Genomic DNA, 19850 nt, shown 5'->3' on the forward strand with positions numbered 1-19850 from the left:
TTGGTACTTTCAGATTAGTTATCTGTGTAAATGATTTCATATAAAGTACTTTATAGCATCAAGTGACCTTTGTAGGAATCAGAATCTTTATTTTATGGCACACAGGTTTAAAAAAAAATACAATTTGTTTGCAGAAAAGGATCCTACGCCTATATCACAGTATTTGAGAATCATTGGTAAGACACATCTGAACCACAAAATAATGATTAACAATGTTACACTTCGAGTGATTGGTAAAAGAGAGATCATGGTGACAAACATGATGGCCTGATCAATGTGTATTGAAGTACTTACTCATAGTGGCATTTTGCACAATAAATAGTCCTTTAACAACAGGGATTTCAACTTGCTCTCACTGAGACCTTTATTTTAATGGTGTTACAGTATGTGTAACTACACCAGCCCACTCTGCATGTGTATGTGAAGCTGGTAAGGCTGGTAGAATATGGGTGGCTGTCCTTGAGCAATATAGTAATTGCTGAAGTTCCTGTCACTCATGTAAGGAGCAGGCTGGTAATAGCAAGTAACATTTGCTGCATTTGGGATGATGTTCTGCTCTCCAAGAACTTTCAAAGCCAGGATAGTGATCATGTTAAGAGTTTGTCTTCGTTCGTGTCCCATGAGACAGACGGTGCTCTCATTTACCACTCCACGCAGAGTCATCAAGTAATCATACTTGCTTGTCTCTTCACCAATGAAATGATTGCGTAGATAGGATTCGATCTTTCTTTGCTGTTCTGCCACATCGGGAAAATCAATGAAAAATCTGGAACACATGTAACGCTCCAAGGATTTGATTTCAGTTTCACTTGCAGGTTTGAAATCTCTCACCAAGAGGTTGCTGTATTTCAGAAGCCCCCCACCTCTGATCTCTTCAGGATTCCTTGTTGAAATCAGCTTCCATTTCAAATGCTCCATTGCTTCATTAAAGTCACCATACACACTCTCTGCAACCACAGTGGGGTGTGAATCCTTTGCCAGTTCACTTTTGTTGTCTTTGTAAACATTTAGAATTGAGTCTAGTATGATCTGGAAAGAATCAACACTAAACTCAAATTGCCTTCGGAGAGAATTGACAAACTTCAGCTCCACGTTCTTCCCACTGTTATTTGACAAAGAGATTAAACTCCACCGATCATGGTCAGTAAAGACCTTGACCATCTTTTGGACGTAAGCTTCTTTCATAGTTAGAGCAGTGATCTTTTCCTTGTTGACACACTTGGGTAAGAAATCTAGAAGAGAATCCAAAACAATCTCTTTAACAACCTGGAACTCGTGTTCTCCTGGAAGTTCTACACCAAAAATGATGTCCAGATCCTTACAGCTGGTCCCATTCTGTTTTATAAGGATGTGACTTGCTGTAGATCCATTCAGTCGGATGTCACGGACCGTGATTTTCTTCTTTAGAAGTTGCTCTTTCACAACATGAATAATATCCTTTGGTTTGACCTCCAGCGTTGGAAAGTTTCCTCTCCCATGAATTGGTACAATCTCGGTCATCACCTGATCCAGAATGATGATTTGATCCCAGGTGAGGTTACTGAATCTGCTGTCGGCACTTTCAGTCATGGTGAGCTCTCGGTGGGTACACTGTAGAAAACAAACGCATTTAAATATCAAAGTGTAAATTAAAAAAAAATGCAACTTCTTCTACATGAAGGGCCTTATTCTATATCTATATCAGTAGATTACCCTGAAACAGGGAGAACTTGGGCTCAACAGGGTATTATTCTATATCAGGGGCAGCCAGCTCCAGTCCTCAATGGCCACCAATAGGTCAGGTTTCCAGGATATCCCTGCTTCAGCACAGATGGCTCAGTTGTTGACTGAGCCACTGATTGAGCCACCTGTGCTATTGGTGGCCCTCGAGAATAAAACTTGGCTATCCCTGTTCTATATAGTCTGAAGCGGATGTTTCAGGCTGTTTTTGACTATCAAGCCTCATTGAAATTAATGGTGCTTTTCAGGATAAAAATGCCCCAAATTGCCACATAGGACTATATTGAATCACCCCCCCCCATGTAGTAAGTATATAAATATGAAGATTTAGAAAGTAGCACGATAACTATTGGCATGTACAATAATTAAGAGCCAGAAACACAATACTGAGCATGGGGCAGTTATTACCGTGCACAGACTATACCACTAACAATAATATTTTGAACAACCACATTCATAGAACATCTTAGTAACTTTGTTACTTATTGTATCTTACAGCCAATTCCACTGAATTGGGTGTGTGCTAAGGTTTAGCACAGTTTAGTTGATCTGGGACATTATCTGATTAAACAGACTCCTGAGTACCATATTGCTGTAACATGCAGACACGCTGGGAAGGTCACACGATGCTTAATTATGTACATTACTTGTAAATTATACAAATATTATACAACTTCGTGAGATTCCTTTTAGATTGTAAACTACAGCTGTAGCAAGACTTACTGTCCTCGGTGCCGCGATTGTCACTGTGCCGCGATTGTCACTGTGCCGCGATTGTCACTGTGCCACGATTGTCCCTGTGCCGGTGCGGCTGGGGCAGTCCGGAGGATGGCAAGCTGCCCAGAAGGATTAACGCTATGCTTCCGAGTGGTACTCCTGCAGCATTAATCGTACTGGGCCAGCCGCCGGTCTGTAAGAGCCAGGGTTGCCACCTTCTATTGAAGGCTAACCCGGAGACTTCATGCAATAAGCATTTTTACATTTATTTATCTTATTTATATATTTATTTATCTTACCGGCGGCATCTCGCCCTGCAAGGTCCAGTCAGCATGGCTCTGCGACATCAAATGGCGCACGTTGCCATGACAATGTGACATCACGGCAAATTGACACTTCGTGATGCCATGACAGCGGGTCACCTTCCGGCTTTGCGGCAGCACGTGATGCCCCATTGTCGTGACAACATAACGCGCCGCTACTTCACATGGCGTCCTGTTGTCATGGCAACGGGTGTCACGTGACACCACAAAGCATCCTGTTGACATGGCAACGCGGCGCCATTTGATGTCGCGCAGTCATGTTGACAGGATTTGCAGGGGGAGATGCTGCTGCCGCCCAGAGATTTTTCAGGTGGGCCCGGAGATACACGTCCGAAACCCGTAGCACCCGGGTCGAACCCAGAGTTGTGGCAATCCTGGAGAGCTGAGCAGAGGGAAGCCGTCTCTCTCTCCGTGTCTCCCCGAGCAGGTCAAAGCAATTCTCACGCTTGTCATTATTATTTTCTAACGTAGGTTTGAAGCAGCGCTGTTTAAATGTCCCGGTCACGTGGGCCGTGATCACCGGGACCTTTAAAATTTGCAGAGACACCAGCACCCCCTTCAGAGCTTTGTATCTTGGGAAGCAGGGGTCTCTGGAGCTGAAATTAATGGGGTTCAGCTCCGAAGACCCCCTGCTTCAAAACTGTGTAAAAACATCAATAATAAAAAACCGCGTGAATCCGCAGCTCCTCTGAAAGGCGAGCAGTGGTATTCTCTCCCGGCAGGATGGCGGAACGCGGCGGTTCCCATTCAGAGGCACGGGCCGTGCAGGGTTAACCCTCACGGGCCGCAGAACTTGTCCTTGTGGTCGCGTTTGGGCCACGAAGGCACGCATTTTCCTCCGTGGCCACAAGGACAGCAAGTCTTGCTTTATCTGTAAGAGCAGGAAACAAATTTCTTTCATTTTGTTTCAAATTGTATTGTGTTTGAGGTTTTGTTCTTGTCCTTACCCCCACGTGATACTGCGGGATATGTTGGTGCTTATATAAATAAAAGATACAAATAATAATTCCTCTGTCGGCCGCACTCAAAATGTATGAGATTCCTGGCTGTATTTTTTTATTTATTCCAATACTTTTGAACTGTTTAGAAATAATTTAGTCTTATTTGCTATTACTGCTTATTTTAGTCATTGTTAAATAAACTGCAGTGAAGCAAATTAGTGTCGTATGTTTCGGATTTTGTAAATTAATCTTAATAAAATTCACTGCAACAAAATAATGACTCTTCGTGGATATAATGTTCTATTTATTCTCAAGTTAGGGAGATCCATAGTTTGCATTAATTTTGTGATGTGTATCATAGTAGCTGGTTTATGAATTAATATGGTCTTTCTCCTTGTTGTTGTTTTTTTTGTTTTGTTTTGTTTTTTAAACAAATGGGTACATAAAATAGTTAAAGCATGAAATTACTTCTAAAACGTGTGCTATAAAAAAGAATGCAATGCAGATTGTTCCAATAATCGTCCAAGAGTGAAATATATTTGTAAAGGCATTGGGGCCTATGCAGAGAGCAGCGAATTTTAAAATTGGCGAATTTATTAAAAAGTAGCTTTTTTGGAGAGTTTTATTCTCCATATGCAGAAAAGTGCGAATTCTGCTATGTTTAACATGGATGCGTGTGGCGAGTTTAAATTGGCGAGATGCGCGCTTCAGAAACGTGTAAAAACAAATTTGCGCCTTTTTTTCCCTTTGCAATGGCCGCGAGCGGCAGCTTCTTGCCAATTTTTTCTGGCGAGGCAAAAAGGAGACAATCGCGCCATTTTATTTGCGCGAACAGCCGCTAGATGCCGTTCGCGCCTCTCTGCATTAGGATATTTTTAAAACTGGCGAGATTGAGGTTCTCGCCAGCCGCGAGGCGAGTTTTACAAATAGAAAAGAAAAATTGGCGCGTTTTTCGGAAATCGCCATTTTCTGCTGCTTTCTGCGCGATTTTCTCCAAAAAATGGCGAATTTCGAAATAGCGCTGCTCTCTGCATAGGCCCCATTATGTCTTATGTCTTATGCAAGTATTTCATTAAACCTCACTTTCCAAGTGTTTTACCATTTCTATAACGAAGTTCTGAATAAGAGAAATAATTACATTTTCTGTCATCATTTCAAACTTTAGTCGTCTACTTTAGTAAACCAGTCCAGGACATAATCACATCTATATTTTGGGGATATTTTGTTGAGTAGATGATATATTCTGACTTCTACCCATCAATAAAATGAAAACTGCGCTCATAAATGGATAAAATAATGGTGATGTGATTCAAAATAACTGTGAATACAACCTTGTAGGATGAGGTTTGATGCAGCTGTTCAAACGGAGAGCTCAGCACTCCAGGCTAATACAGAAAACAAGGAAAAGAGAACAGCGCAAAGAAAAACCTCATGGTGTAGTATATTAAGAAATTCAATTTATATTTAAAAAGGGTGAGTATTGCACGTACATCTAGTAAAAAATCACAAAGCATGACATGTTTGGGACATGTTACCCATCTGTAGACAGCTGTTCGTCAGTGGCAGAGGTTCGCATGGATCAGCTCGCCGTTGGAGATCACTCAGCAGTAGCAGGGACTCTCCTGGATCAACTCGCTGATGGAGATCACTCCCAGCGTCTGTAGTTATCACCGTGGTCTCCGTTGAGCTCCTTCACTTCCTGACACGTGCACAAAGGCGTCTGACGTCATCAGATGGCGTCCGGTAGTGTCTTAGTGTCTTTAGTTCGTTGCGCTGAATGGCGCTAACCGGCGAGAAAGTCACAGAAGGACAGCAGGTCCCAGGCAGGCAGTGTGATAAAAAAGTACCACAATGGGTATATAAAGCATAAGTAGGGAATGCGCCCACTCCTACGCGTTTCGTTATAAATAACTGAAACTGAAGAAGTTATTTATAACGAAACGCGTAGGAGTGGGCGCATTCCCTACTTATGCTTTATATACCCATTGTGGTACTTTTTTATCACACTGCCTGCCTGGGACCTGCTGTCCTTCTGTGACTTTCTCGCCGGTTAGCGCCATTCAGCGCAACGAACTAAAGACACTAAGACACTACCGGACGCCATCTGATGACGTCAGACGCCTTTGTGCACGTGTCAGGAAGTGAAGGAGCTCAACGGAGACCACGGTGATAACTACAGACGCTGGGAGTGATCTCCATCAGCGAGTTGATCCAGGAGAGTCCCTGCTACTGCTGAGTGATCTCCAACGGCGAGCTGATCCATGCGAACCTCTGCCACTGACGAACAGCTGTCTACAGATGGGTAACATGTCCCAAACATGTCATGCTTTGTGATTTTTTACTAGATGTACGTGCAATACTCACCCTTTTTAAATATAAATTGAATTTCTTAATATACTACACCATGAGGTTTTTCTTTGCGCTGTTCTCTTTTCCTTGTTTTCTACCCATCAATGTATTTTCCTTGTGGAAATCTAGTGTGGATAATGTTATGTACAGTATGCTAGATGCATACAGTAGTTGGATGTGGATAATGTTATGTACAGTATGCTAGATGCATTCAGTAGTTGGATGTGAATGTTATGTACAGTATACTAGATGCATACAGTAGTTGGATGTGGATAATGTTATGTACAGTATGCTAGATGCATACAGTAGTTGGATGTGAATGTTATGTACAGTATGCTAGATGCATACAGTAGTTGGACGTGGATAATGTTATGTACAGTATGCTAGATGCATACAGTAGTTGGATGTGGATAATGTTACGTACAGTATGCTAGATGCATACAGTAGTTGGATGTGGATAATGTTATGTACAGTATGCTAGATGCATACAGTAGTTGGATGTGGATAATGTTATGTACAGTATGCTAGATGCATTCAGTAGTTGGATGTGGATAATGTTATGTACAGTATACTAGATGCATACAGTAGTTGGATGTGGATAATGTTATGTACAGTATGCTAGATGCATTCAGTAGTTGGATGTGAATGTTATGTACAGTATACTAGATGCATACAGTAGTTGGATGTGGATAATGTTATGTACAGTATGCTAGATGCATACAGTAGTTGGATGTGAATGTTATGTACAGTATGCTAGATGCATACAGTAGTTGGACGTGGATAATGTTATGTACAGTATGCTAGATGCATACAGTAGTTGGATGTGGATAATGTTACGTACAGTATGCTAGATGCATACAGTAGTTGGATGTGGATAATGTTACGTACAGTATGCTAGATGCATACAGTAGTTGGATGTGGATAATGTTATGTACAGTATGCTAGATGCATTCAGTAGTTGGATGTGGATAATGTTATGTACAGTATGCTAGATGCATACAGTAGTTGGATGTGGATAATGTTACGTACAGTATGCTAGATGCATACAGTAGTTGGATGTGGATAATGTTACGTACAGTATGCTAGATGCATACAGTAGTTGGATGTGGATAATGTTATGTACAGTATGCTAGATGCATTCAGTAGTTGGATGTGGATAATGTTATGTACAGTATACTAGATGCATACAGTAGTTGGATGTGGATAATGTTATGTACAGTATGCTAGATGCATACAGTAGTTGGATGTGAATGTTATGTACAGTATGCTAGATGCATACAGTAGTTGGATGTGGATAATGTTATGTAGAGTATGCTAGATGCATACAGTAGTTGGATGTGGATAATGTTATGTACAGTATGCTAGATGCATACAGTAGTTGAATGTGGATAATGTTATGTACAGTATGCTAGATGCATTCAGTAGTTGGATGTGGATAATGGTATGTACAGTATGCTAGATGCATACAGTAGTTGAATGTGGATAATGTTATGTACAGTATGCTAGATGCATTCAGTAGTTGGATGTGGATAATGTTATGTACAATATGCTAGATGCATACAGTAGTTGGATGTGGATAATGTTATGTACAGTATGCTACATGCATACAGTAGTTGGATGTGGATAATGTTATGTACAGTATGCTAGATGCATACAGTAGTTGGATGTGGATAATGTTATGTACAGTATGCTACATGCATACAGTAGTTGGATGTGGATAATGTTATGTACAGTATGCTACATGCATACAGTAGTTGGATGTGGATAATGTTATGTACAGTATGCTAGATGCATACAGTAGTTGGATGTGGATAATGTTATGTACAGTATGCTAGATGCATACAGTAGTTGGATGTGGATAATGTTATGTACAGTATGCTACATGCATACAGTAGTTGGATGTGGATAATGTTATGTACAGTATGCTAGATGCATACAGTAGTTGGATGTGGATAATGTTATGTACAGTATGCTAGATGCATACAGTAGTTGGATGTGGATAATGTTATGTACAGTATGCTAGATGCATACAGTAGTTGGATGTGGATAATGTTATGTACAGTATGCTAGATGCATACAGTAGTTGGATGTGGATAATGTTATGTACAGTATGCTAGATGCATACAGTAGTTGGATGTGGATAATGTTATGTACAGTATGCTAGATGCATACAGTAGTTGGATGTGGATAATGTTATGTACAGTATGCTAGATGCATACAGTAGTTGGATTTTTATAGACGTTGGGTGATTACATTCAGCAAAACGTCACTTTGTTGGGTACTACTTTAAATGTTTATATTATTGTTGCGTTACTGCCTTCTGTTACAATAATTGCTTTTATTGTTTCTCTGTACTGGTTCTTTACTGTACTAGTGCAAAATCCTAGTTATGGTCCTTAATCTTGTAGAAGGCAAAGATATTATGGCTTATTAGAGATCTGATGTTTTGTTTTTGCTGAGTTTATTTTACAAATTCAGATTGGTTCATCATGTTTTGCTATTAAATATCCATCATTGTCAGAGGCTTTAATTGTGATGTAACTGATGACACTTCATGGCGGAACCATGAGGTCAATGATATGATAAACCTGTCTAATTCACCTTTTTATTTTATTAAAAGTATTACAATTCAGATTCTTGTGTCATGTCTTGATTATGTATGCACATGTGCTAAGACCAAGATATATATTATGGCAGTACATCTTAAGAGGGGGCAGAGGTATTATTTTGTACAGAGCCATTTTTGTTGAATGAAAGTATACTATAGCAGGGGTGCACAAAGTGGGGGGCGCAACATTTTCGGGGGGGGAGGCGCGGTGGTTACAGGGGCCCCGCGCCCTTCCCCAAGGTATTTAGATTACATGCCGGGGGGAGGCGCGAGGCCTCAGGAAATCTCCCTTACCTGGACTGAGCTGCCTCTTTGGCGACGCACCGCCATGACAACACGGCATCAAATGGCAATGCGTTGCCATGCCAACGCACCGTCACATGACGTCATGATGTCATATGACGCTGCCAAAGCTCTGAGCCGGTAAGGGAAGGGGGATGCGAGCAGGGGGAAGAGCTGACAGGGGGGCGCCAACAGAAAAGTTTGCGCACTCCCGTACTATATATAGTATTGTGTTTGCATAACACAGGTCAGGGAAGTTATTCTCCACGCTAGTGACATGAAATTAACGAGCTGTAATACTCAGTCTTCTGGCTGATAGGAGGAAATTTAAACTGCTGCAGTATGTTGAAGGCTAATTTTTTTGTGTGTGATCTCAGACATCTATCTTTTGAATGTTAATCTTTTTCTGGATATTTGTTCATGTGTTTCTGAAAGTTATTATCAGCAACACAAGGACCCCCAGATTATACTATGCACCTTGGGAATTGGCCTGCTGCGGACTGTGTCTTCAATCGTAATAAATGTTCTATAAGGGAATTGTGAAAGGTAATGGAAAAAATACACAGGTGTCAAAACTTGATGGGGAAGGCTAGACGGTAAGGTATGGATTGTGATGTAATAATTAGATATAATACTGCCATGTTACCCTGACTAATACTAGTACAGTATTTCACTTACAGTGCTAGCCTACACTTCCACTTGTATTTCATGGAAATGTTACATTTCAGAATTAGTCCGATCCAAATCCTTTCTGTTTTCCTTGTGTAAAGTATACAGTACATAAGGCTGGCCACGTTCAGTCCTCAAAGGCCACCAACACGGTCACGTTTTCAGGATATCCCTGCTTCGGCACAGGTGGTTCAGTCTTCCAGAGCCACCTATGCTGAAGCAGGGATATCCTTAAAACCTGACCCTGACAGACCTCTTTCAAACGTGGTATCTCATGTGCTTTGCCCTATAATTTGTACTTTTCCTGCCTTGAAGCACAGTAAGTAGTTTAGGGTATACAATTCGGAACCCCTGGGATAATAACTCTCTCTTGTAATACCGTATTGGAAAAAGTAAATTATTATGTCAAAAAGTGAATAAGGAATAACGTTTGTCATTTTAAAACATTTTACTATTAGATTCAGAATGATAGCCGGATGAAGCAATATAATGTTAAAGTGTACAGGCAGTCCTCGATTATCCAACACAATGCGTTACTCAAAATGGCGTTGGATAGCGAAACGTCTTAAAGTGAAACACGTTTTCCCATAGGAACACTGTTTAAATGAAAGGTTCCATTCCTGAAGGCATTTTTAACACTAAAATACACCTAATATTTTATGCAGGCAATAAGATATGCAGCACACACATAAATTATATAGTGTATATACTGTATTATATAAATAATATAACATAATATATAATATAATATATTATATAGTATAATATATTATATTATATATATATATAACATAAACAACTTTGCACAGCGTTGTAAGAGCGTTGGATAAGCCGTTTTGGCGTTGTAAAAATGAACATAGGTATACATTGCACAGCGTTGGATAAGCCATTCGTTGTAAAGCGAAGCGTTGTCAAACGAGGACTGCCTGTACAGTATCGTATGATAAAAAATATTCCACGCTCATTTGTGTGGTGTCATAGTGCTAGTTGGCTAAAAGATAGACTGATTTTAACCTGTTCAAAGAAGCAATCCAACCCATTGATTTTTTTTTTCTTTGCTAAATGTTTTAATTTGTTTACCCAGTGTTGAAGCAGGGGGTCTCCCAAGCGGAACCCTCTCCCAAGCGGAACCCTCTCCCAAGCGGAACCCTCTCCCAAGCGGAACCCTCTCCCAAGCGGAACCCACTCCCAAGCTGAACCCTCTCCCAAGCGGAACCCTCTCCCAAGCGGAACCCTCTCCCAAGCGGAACCCTCTCCCAAGCGGAACCCTCTCCCAAGCTGAACCCCCTTAATTTCCGCTCCAGGGACCCCCTTCTTCCGGAGATACTTACCTCCGCAGTAGATACTTACCTACCTCCGACTGAGCTAGCTGGACTTTAAAGCTTAATCTCCCGATGGGCCAATAGGAAGTCGCACTGTTGACATCACGGCTTCCTATTGGCCCGCAGGACGCGGGAGCTTTGAACAGCTGCCATCGCGTGCTCCCTGGTAGCCGAGCTGATCGGCTACTGGCACCTACTACAGAGGTAGTATCTCCGGAATTAGGGGGTCCCCAGAGTTGAAATTAATAGGGTTCAGCTCCGGAGAGCCCCTGCTTCAATCCTATTTTTTTTTTTAAAATAGCTAGAAAAATCACTGGCATGGATTGACACTTTAAACAAAGAAAATTCAGACAAATCAGTTGGATAAATTGATGTTTGATACAAATGTAACATTTTTATAAATACCGTGTATTGTATGTTAGTAAATTAATGCACACTTACAGTTGAAGGTTTTGTTGTTGCACGTTGGTTAAAAGTAGGGTGTTAGTAAGATGACTCATTTGATTTTTCAGAGAACGTATAAATCCTCATCATGCCGTGTTCAAACAAGAGCCACCTTAGGAAATCTGTTGGGGAACAAAGACAATATATATTATATAAGTATATTGAGAAATGTAACAACTTGCACTAAAAGCATATTAACGACAACAGCCATGTTACATTTGGGGTCACCGTAGGTTACATTTGGGGTCACCGTGTCAAAATCGAACATCAGGATATTGACCAATATAGAGCCCTAGTCCTCAATACTCTGCTTTAGTTTCCTCTGTCATTAAGTCATGTTTCCTCTCCTGTCCTTGATTTCTCTACTCCAATTAGAGATCTCTCCCTCGGTTGTAAAGAGTGGGTTTTAGTGTACACGCCGCTTGTGTTATGAAAAAACAAAAGGGACGTTTGTATTGTCGGCACTTCCAAAACAGGTCCCTTTGCTTTAATCAATAACTGGAACCAAAGATGCCAGATTATTATAGTTTTTCAAATGCATTTCATTCTTTTTCAGTGAATGCTTTGGCTTGGATAAATTTGCAGCACATGTTAATTATTATTATTATTTAATCATATAACACTGCATAGTATCTTTCAGCCAAAGGCCCATGTTACTAAGTGGTGCTAATCCATAAGGCTCCGGCCTTGGTGTTGGCTGCTGCACGTGTGTCTGGCGTCCTGGCGGCGTGTGCACAGCTTTAAACCACGATCTGTGGTGTGTAGGGAGCGATGGGAGGTGTGGAGGGCGTGGCCAAAATGGAGGGGGCGCGGCCATGACGTCAGGCACAACACAAAGCACAGCCCAGTAGATCAAAAAGCACTGCACCAAATGTATGAATGTAGTAGCTTATTTACTTGAACAAGGCTAGTGGGCGTCTTCCAGCACTGCTTATAAAATGTCCCAAAGTGACGTACTTGGTGACAAGGAGCGGTGACCGTACAATTCTTACTGGTTTCACTTATTTAATTGTAAGCCCCTTGGGGTAGGGGACCTCCTTCCTTCTGTCTCAGTTTGTCTGAACATACACATATTCTCTTCTGTCATATAATGTTATTGTGCTGTGGAATATACAAAGAAAATATAACAATAATTCAGAGGCAGCGACATTACGAGTGCATTACTATCCTAAATTGGCATAATTTATTGAGCAGATGTTGCAACTTTCCATTGGAATCTCTCACCTCAACCAGCTATTACTCAGTTATGCCGAGGCCCCGCTGCACGAGCCGGCGTGCCCGCACTGCATACAGGCGGCGCGTGTACGGTGCTTCCCTGCTATCTGCGGTCCGTAAGGAGCATTTTCAGGTGAGGGGGGGCGTGGCCAAAACGGGTCGGGGGGGCACGGCCATGACAGGGGGGACGGAGGCCAAAACACAGGCACAAAGCAGCTCACCGCACTCAAGTCTGTGATTGGCTCCCTCGCGCACCATGTGACGCGTTGCCACACAAGAACACAACCCGGTTGCATCCCCTGCCGGCTGACGCGTCACAGCGCGTAGTGAGCCTTGCAGTGAGGAGGGACTGGGGCCGACTCGGGAGGAAGCCAGGAGCAGGTGAGTGGCGCACGCCATCGGATGCAGCGGGACTGCAGCCTTCCTAGAAAGCCAAGAGAGATGGGCGCATTATTCTCAGACGCTGGGGGGCGTCAGGCATGTGCGCAAGCAAAGCGAATTCTGAAACATTTGCTTCAAGCAAATGTATAAACATTCTTCAGCAGATGTTATGACATTCACAGAAAGGGGAGGGGGTCGAAATTATCACGGCGGTGGGTTTCGGTGAATTCCCCCCAGTTTTTCACTGACAAATCCGAGATCTTATCCATTATAGTCTCGCTCCTGAGCGACTCAACTGTTGACGTCATTAGTAGCCGCAGAGGAGAGGCAAGTGTGATCGGCAATCGCCGTCAGCGTGCAGGTCCCTACAACAGCGCTCAGAAACACGAAAGCGCATTTTTTCTATACAATAGACCCCAACCATGCCAGGAACCGATTGCCAAACAAGAGGAGGTCCAGGATGCCTATCCGGTGTCACCGTAGCTTATGACAAGATATAATGAACACCAAATATCTGGGTTGAACTGAACGAGGCTTAGATATAATAAAGAATAATTTATTCCTTAAATAGGTGAACACAGCAATATAGTACAATTAACAGACAAGAAGGTAACACTTACTTAGGGTTGGGGGATGGAGAAGTATCAGCTAGCAATTCTCCAGCAATCCGGTGACATTCCAGGTGGAATCAGAAGCACAACAACTAAAAACTGTAGGGTTGACACAGTTTATATACCTGTGTAACCCTATTCTTAACATTGAATACAGACTATTGGTGAACAATTATCTGTATCCAATCCCTAACGTGGAGACACAGATTAACCCATGCCCCCCAGCTAATTAGCCCATGTGTACTGGGACTCTATGGGTAGCCCCATAATTAAATTAGGGGCAACGACCAGTCTACCAAATGAAGTATCTGCATTGTTTGTAGGTGTAGACATAACACTTACAAACCACTCCAGTTTGATGATTCTCCAACCTCAGGTAACAATTAGAGTGGTACTGATTAATACTTGGTCGGTTGATTAGTACTTAGTGTAAACAATCAGGCAGTTAACTTTTGATCACAGTGCTTAGACTCAATCAGCCGTCTGCCCTTCATGACCTATTAGCATAGCAGATGGAGTCTGCATTGTCAGAGCAGATCCAAAATACCATACATATACACTTTAATATCTACACATATTAATAAGTTCCATTCTGGTGGGCTCAGTGGGTCAAAATTTGCCAGTTTTTAATGCCTACAGTGTCTCCGCATATTGGCCAAATATCAACTCTCTGTGGGCTCCAGAACTGGAGATACAGAAATGCACTTTAAAACATTAAAATACAGGATTATAATGAAACATGGGAGCAGGGGAACATACATTTTCCTGACATGACAAGGTGTAAGCCACATTCCTGGACCGCAGTCCAGTTAACCCCTTGCCTCCCTGGTGAGGTCAGGGGGTGGCCATATGGGGTGCAACCCCTTTAATACCGGGCCAACCCCCTCTCCCTCTACACCTCCCCTTCTTAACAGGTGACCTGTGGCCCACTGGCCCTAACGGGGAGTGGGGCACTGCTGGCACCATTAATGAACTCGGTCTCAGAGGGATAGTCCTGGCGTGAAAGTCCATCAGCATTACTGTTTTCACTACCCTTTTTGTGCTGAATAGTAAACTCAAACTCTTGCAAGGCCAAGCTCCACCTTAGCAACTTGGCATTCTCCCCTGATGCCCTCTGCAGCCAACACAGGGGGTTGTGGTCTGTGAGGACCGTGAAAGCCCTTCCATACACATAGGGCTGGAGTTTTTTGAGTGCCCACACAATGGCCAAGCACTCTTTCTCAATGGTGGCATAGGCCACCTCTCTGGGGAGTAGTTTTCGGCTGAGGTACACCACAGGGTGCTCTCTACCGTCATCCCCCACTTGGCTCAACACAGCCCCAATGCCATAGTCCAAGGCATCAGTCTGTATGAGGAAATGTCGGGTATAGTCTGGGGCAGCCAGTATTGGGGCCCCAGCAAGCGCAGTTTTCAGTGCCTGGAAAGCAGTTTCACAGGCAGGAGTCCAGGTGATAAGCACAGGCAGTTGCTTCTTAGTCAAATCAGTCAGGGGTTTGGCCACGGCACTGTACTGTGGGACAAACTTCCTATAGTACCCTGCGGTGCCCAAAAATGCCATGACCTGTTTCTTGGTTTTTGGAACAGGCCAATGAACTATGGCTTCTACCTTGGCTGGCTCTGGTTTGAGGTGCCCTCCACCCACCCTGTGCCCTAAGTACAGGACCTCTGCCATCCCTACCATACACTTAGTGGGTTTCAAGGTAAGCCCAGCCTCCCTGATCCTATCCAGCACCGCAGCTACATGTCCTACGTGGGAGTCCTAGGAATTACTAAAGACAGCAATGTCATCTAAGTAAGCCCTGGAATAGCTCTGCATCCCTTCCAGTAACCTATTGACCAGGCGTTGGAAGGTAGCCGGGGCATTCTTCATCACAAATGGCATCACTAAAAACTCATAGAGGCCACTTGGAGTGATGAATGCCTACTTCTCCCTAGCCCCCAGGGTCAGTGGGATTTGCCAATAGCCTTTGCTCAAATCCATAGTGGTCAGATACCTTGCCCCCGCGAGTTCATCCAGTAACTCATCCATGCGGGGCATGGGGTAGGCATCTGACACCGTCCCAGCGTTGAGCAAGCGGTAGTCCACACAAAACTGGGTGGTCTTGTCCTTCTTAGGGACTAGAACTACCGGGCTTGCCCAAGGACTTTGGGATGGAGTAATTACCCCTAGGGTCAGCATCTCCTCTATCTCCCTTTCCATACTGGTCTTGACCTCTGCTGACACTCTATAAGCGTGCTTATGCAGAGGCTGCAGATCCCCTGTGTGCACTGGGTGTTTTGTGAGATGTGTGGTCCCTGGCATGTAAGTGAAGAGGGCCCTATACTTAGCTAGCATGTCCCTGGCTTCTACCTGCTGCCTAGCACTCAACTGTGCCTATCTCTACCTGCTCCACAGTGTTTCCCTGCCTAGCCTCCCCTAGGAGATCAGGCAGAGCATTGCTCGCCGGATCCTCCAGCAGTGGGCCAAATGGCCATTACTGCTCCCATACTCGGTGCTCTGTATTCCTTCAGCATATTAACGTGATATGTCTTATGCCTCTCAGGCTCTACCTGTACAACGTAGTTGTACTCATTCACCTTTCAGATGACCGGGTACGGTCCCGACCAGGCAGCCATCAACTTGTTCTCCCGAGTGGGTTTGAGAACAAGCACCTGCTGTCCTGGGATGAATTCCCTGCTGCGGGCATTCCGGTCATACCATTGCTTTTGCCTGGTCTGACCGGCCCTGAGGTAGTCCTGGGCCACCCCCATGAGCATCTCTAACCGGTCTCAGAGATCTACTACATACTGGATCACTGAGAAATCAGTAGCAGTAGCCTCCCCTTCCCATCCCTCACGGAATAGGTCCAGAGGTCCACGTACCCTGCGGCCATACAGTAGCTCGAAGGGGGAGAAGCCTGTAGATTCCTGCGGTACCTCTCGGTAGGCAAACAGCAAGTGCTGTAAATGAATCTCCCAGTCTTTCCCCTCCGCCTCTATAAAGGTCCGAAGCATCTGCTTCAGGGTAACGTTAAACCTCTCACATAATCCGTTTGTCTGGGGATGGTAAGGGGTAGTGCGGCGGTGCTGTACACCGCATGCATCCCTGAGACAATGTAACAGTTCACTCATGAAATGCGACCCCTGATCGGTTAGGACCTCACTAGGGAAACCTACCCTAGAAAAAATGTTCAGCAAAGCTGCTGCCACTGTCTTGGCATCTATGGTGCCACGCGCTACCGCCTCAGGGTACCGGGTGGCAAAATCCACCACTGTGAGGATGTAGCGCTTCCCTGACCTGCTAGGAATCATAAGGGGTCCTACAAGATCCATCGCTACTTTCTGGAAGGGTTCCCCTATTATCGGTAGGGGTTTCAGGGGTGCCTTCACACGATCGCCCGCCTTACCCACTCGCTGGCAGGCATCACAAGAGCGGCAGAAAGTGCCTACATCTCGAGATGCCCCCGGCCAGTAGTAACGCTGTAATAACCGGGCTCGCGTTCTGTTGACCCCCTGATGTCCCGCTAACGGAATAGAGTGAGCTACCCGTAACAGTTGCTGTCGGTACCCCTGCGGCATTACTAGCTGTCGCTTACCGGTCAATCCCTCCTCTATCCCTGGGTTCCCTTCTTCTCTATACAGGAGTCCCTTATACCAGAGGCAGTGCTCAGTGCCTTCCCCTGCCTGATTCGGACGCCCGAAGTCTCACGCCGGCCAGGGTAGGGTCTGTCTTTACTGCCTCCCTAAACTGGGCTCCTAATTCTGGCCACCCCCCAGTCATGTCATTGTCTGGAGAATGGGGAAGGGTGAGGGGGAACAGTAGGTCAATCTGTGGTTGCAACTGATCCTGGCTTACCTCCCCGGGCTACTCTGCGCCCTCCGCTAACGTTGGTCATAAAGGCTCGGGGACTGGCGCCGCCGCCATTGCCGCTGTCTGGCTCCGGGTAACCGCCGCCACTGCAGCGGGCTTGGACACTCGGTCATAGGTGCAGGTCATCGGCCCCAGATCGTTGACAAGAAGAACATCGGAATCCAAACCAGGTAAAAACCCCACCTCCCGCACACCCTGGCCCTCCCCCCAATCCAAAAACATTCTGGCCACTTGAAGGAAACATGGCTCTCCGTCGGCCACAGTGATCTGTATCCCAGGGCCTGGGAGTAATTCCTCTGGCCGGACCATATCAGGTCGGACCAGGATCACTGCAGCTCCTGAATACAGCAAGCCGACTGCTTGCCGGTCACCGACTGTGACCGGGGTGAGATGTCTGCTCCGGCCGTCCGTCTGCTGCAGGTCCGTGCCGAGATGTCCTCCGCTCCTGGCTGTAGGCACCGATGAAACCAGGACAGGCGTTGCATGGGACGTCTCGCTGGGCATTGGTTCCATAACCGGTCTGGAGTCTTTGGTGGAAGCCACCCGCACGCGGTCTACCGGCTTCGCAGCTGGGGTGCGTTGCCCCTGATGGGGTCCGCCAGAATGCAGGGGTTCTGGGCAATCTGGTCTGATGTGACCAGGGCGGTTGCAGTTGTAGCACCGGCGCTCATGCCGGAGCTCCCCCGCCTTCGGTGGACTGCTGCCTGCAGGCGGCCTCTGAGTCCATTGGGGGGTATTGGCAGACTTTCTGGCCGGTGCACGCCGCCTTGGCTACTGTTTTGGCGGTCATCAGGGCTCGGCTGGCCACATAGTCGTCTGCAAGCCTCGCCGCCTCCTGGTAAGTCTTGGGCTTCTTGTCGTACACCCAAGCCCTCACCGCCGGCGGGCACTGCTGCATGAGCTGCTCCTGAAAGATGAGGTCCAGCAGGCGTTGGTAAGTCCGTGCCTCATAGCCCTCCACCCAGCGTATCCCGTACAAAGCCATGCGGGTCACGTAGGTGACATAGGACTCCTGGGCTGCCTCTCTTCCTGCCGGAATTTACCCCAGTAGGCTTCAGGGGTAAAACCGTACTGAAACAGTAACAGTTCTTTCAGGAGGTCATAGTCATCAGCATACTGATCTGGAAGCGCTATCATCGTCTGCTTAGCCAAGCCGGACAGTAAGGGGTCCAAACGTGCAACCCTATGCTGGGGAAGCACTTTGTACCGCCGGCACTGTGTCTCAAAGTTCTTTAGAAAACTGTCTATCTGATCAGTACCTTCCACGAACTTGGTGAGACTGTGCTGATCCAGTTTGATTTCATCTGTGTTGGGTTGGACAGGGCATTGTGTCTCAAAGTTCTTTAGAAAACTGTCTATCTGATCAGTACCTTCCACGAACTTGGTGAGACTGTGCTGATCCAGTTTGATTTCATCTGTGTTGGGTTGGACAGGGGGGCAATAAGCGGGTCTGTTCACAGCCATAGTGATAAAACTGCAGACGCTCCTCCGGTGTCCCTCTGTCAGTGCCAACATTTCAGGGGTGAACGGACTGGTAGCAGCAGCAACCAGTACCCCTCCTGTTGCACTGCTCCCGGGAGGTGCACTCGTTCCCTCCCCGAGATTCCGCCGCCCCGGCACTGGGTTCCTTCCCTGATCTCCAGGTGGCTGTGTAAGGGCAAGCTGAGCCGTATCCTGAGGCTCTGCAAGCCGGGCTTCATAGTCACTGATTGCGTCAACCATGTCTACGTCCTCCTGGTTCTCATAGGGCAGTCCATATTCACGGCACTTGTCCTTCAGCTGAGCTCGGGTCCACATGTTGGATGAGCCTTCAGCCTCGCTCATGGTTCACGGTTGCAGCAGTGAGGTGGTGTTACAACTTGTGTTAGCTGTTGCACTACTGTGTGTTCAATATCTTTAGTCCCAGGAACTCGCAATTACTCTCGAGTTCCCACTATATGACAGAGTCCCACAGAACACTGTAATATAGGTTCAGTTCAATCCCGCCGCTGCCACCAGTTAATTATAGAGCTTGTCACGGTAGCTTATGACAAGATATAATGAACACCAAATAGCTGAGTTGAACTGAACGAGGCTTAGATATAATAAAATATAATTTATTCCTTAAATAGGTGAACACAGCAATATAGTACAATTAACAGACAAGAAGGTAACACTTACTTAGGGTTGGGGGATGGAGAAGTATCAGCTAGCAATTCTCCAGCAATCCGGTGACATTCCAGGTGGAATCAGAAGCACAACAACTAAAAACTGTAGGGTTGACACAGTTTATATACCTGTGTAACCCTATTCTTAACATTGAATACAGACTATTGGTGAACAATTATCTGTATCCAATCCCTAACGTGGAGACACAGATTAACCCATGCCCCCCAGCTAATTAGCCCATGTGTACTGGGACTCTATGGGTAGCCCCATA

General features: G+C 45.2%; 1 protein-coding gene across 2 annotated transcripts in view; it reads right to left on the reverse strand.

The window, feature by feature from the left end:
• Window positions 1-339: 339 nt before the first annotated feature.
• TENT5D (terminal nucleotidyltransferase 5D) overlaps window positions 340-19850 on the reverse strand; it is a 73262-nt gene continuing 53751 nt past the window's right edge. For both annotated transcript variants that reach the window (XM_075572902.1, XM_075572901.1), the window contains 2 exons: window positions 11372-11496; window positions 340-1590 (listed from right to left, as the gene is read on the reverse strand). In XM_075572902.1, coding sequence (XP_075429017.1) covers window positions 394-1569 — 1176 coding nt within the window. In that variant the 5' untranslated portion in view covers window positions 1570-1590; window positions 11372-11496 and the 3' untranslated portion in view covers window positions 340-393. The remainder of the gene's footprint in view (window positions 1591-11371; window positions 11497-19850) is intronic.

Source organism: Ascaphus truei, chromosome 16 (assembly GCF_040206685.1).
Source record: "Ascaphus truei isolate aAscTru1 chromosome 16, aAscTru1.hap1, whole genome shotgun sequence".
In the NCBI taxonomy this organism is placed as follows: Eukaryota; Metazoa; Chordata; class Amphibia; order Anura; family Ascaphidae; genus Ascaphus; species Ascaphus truei.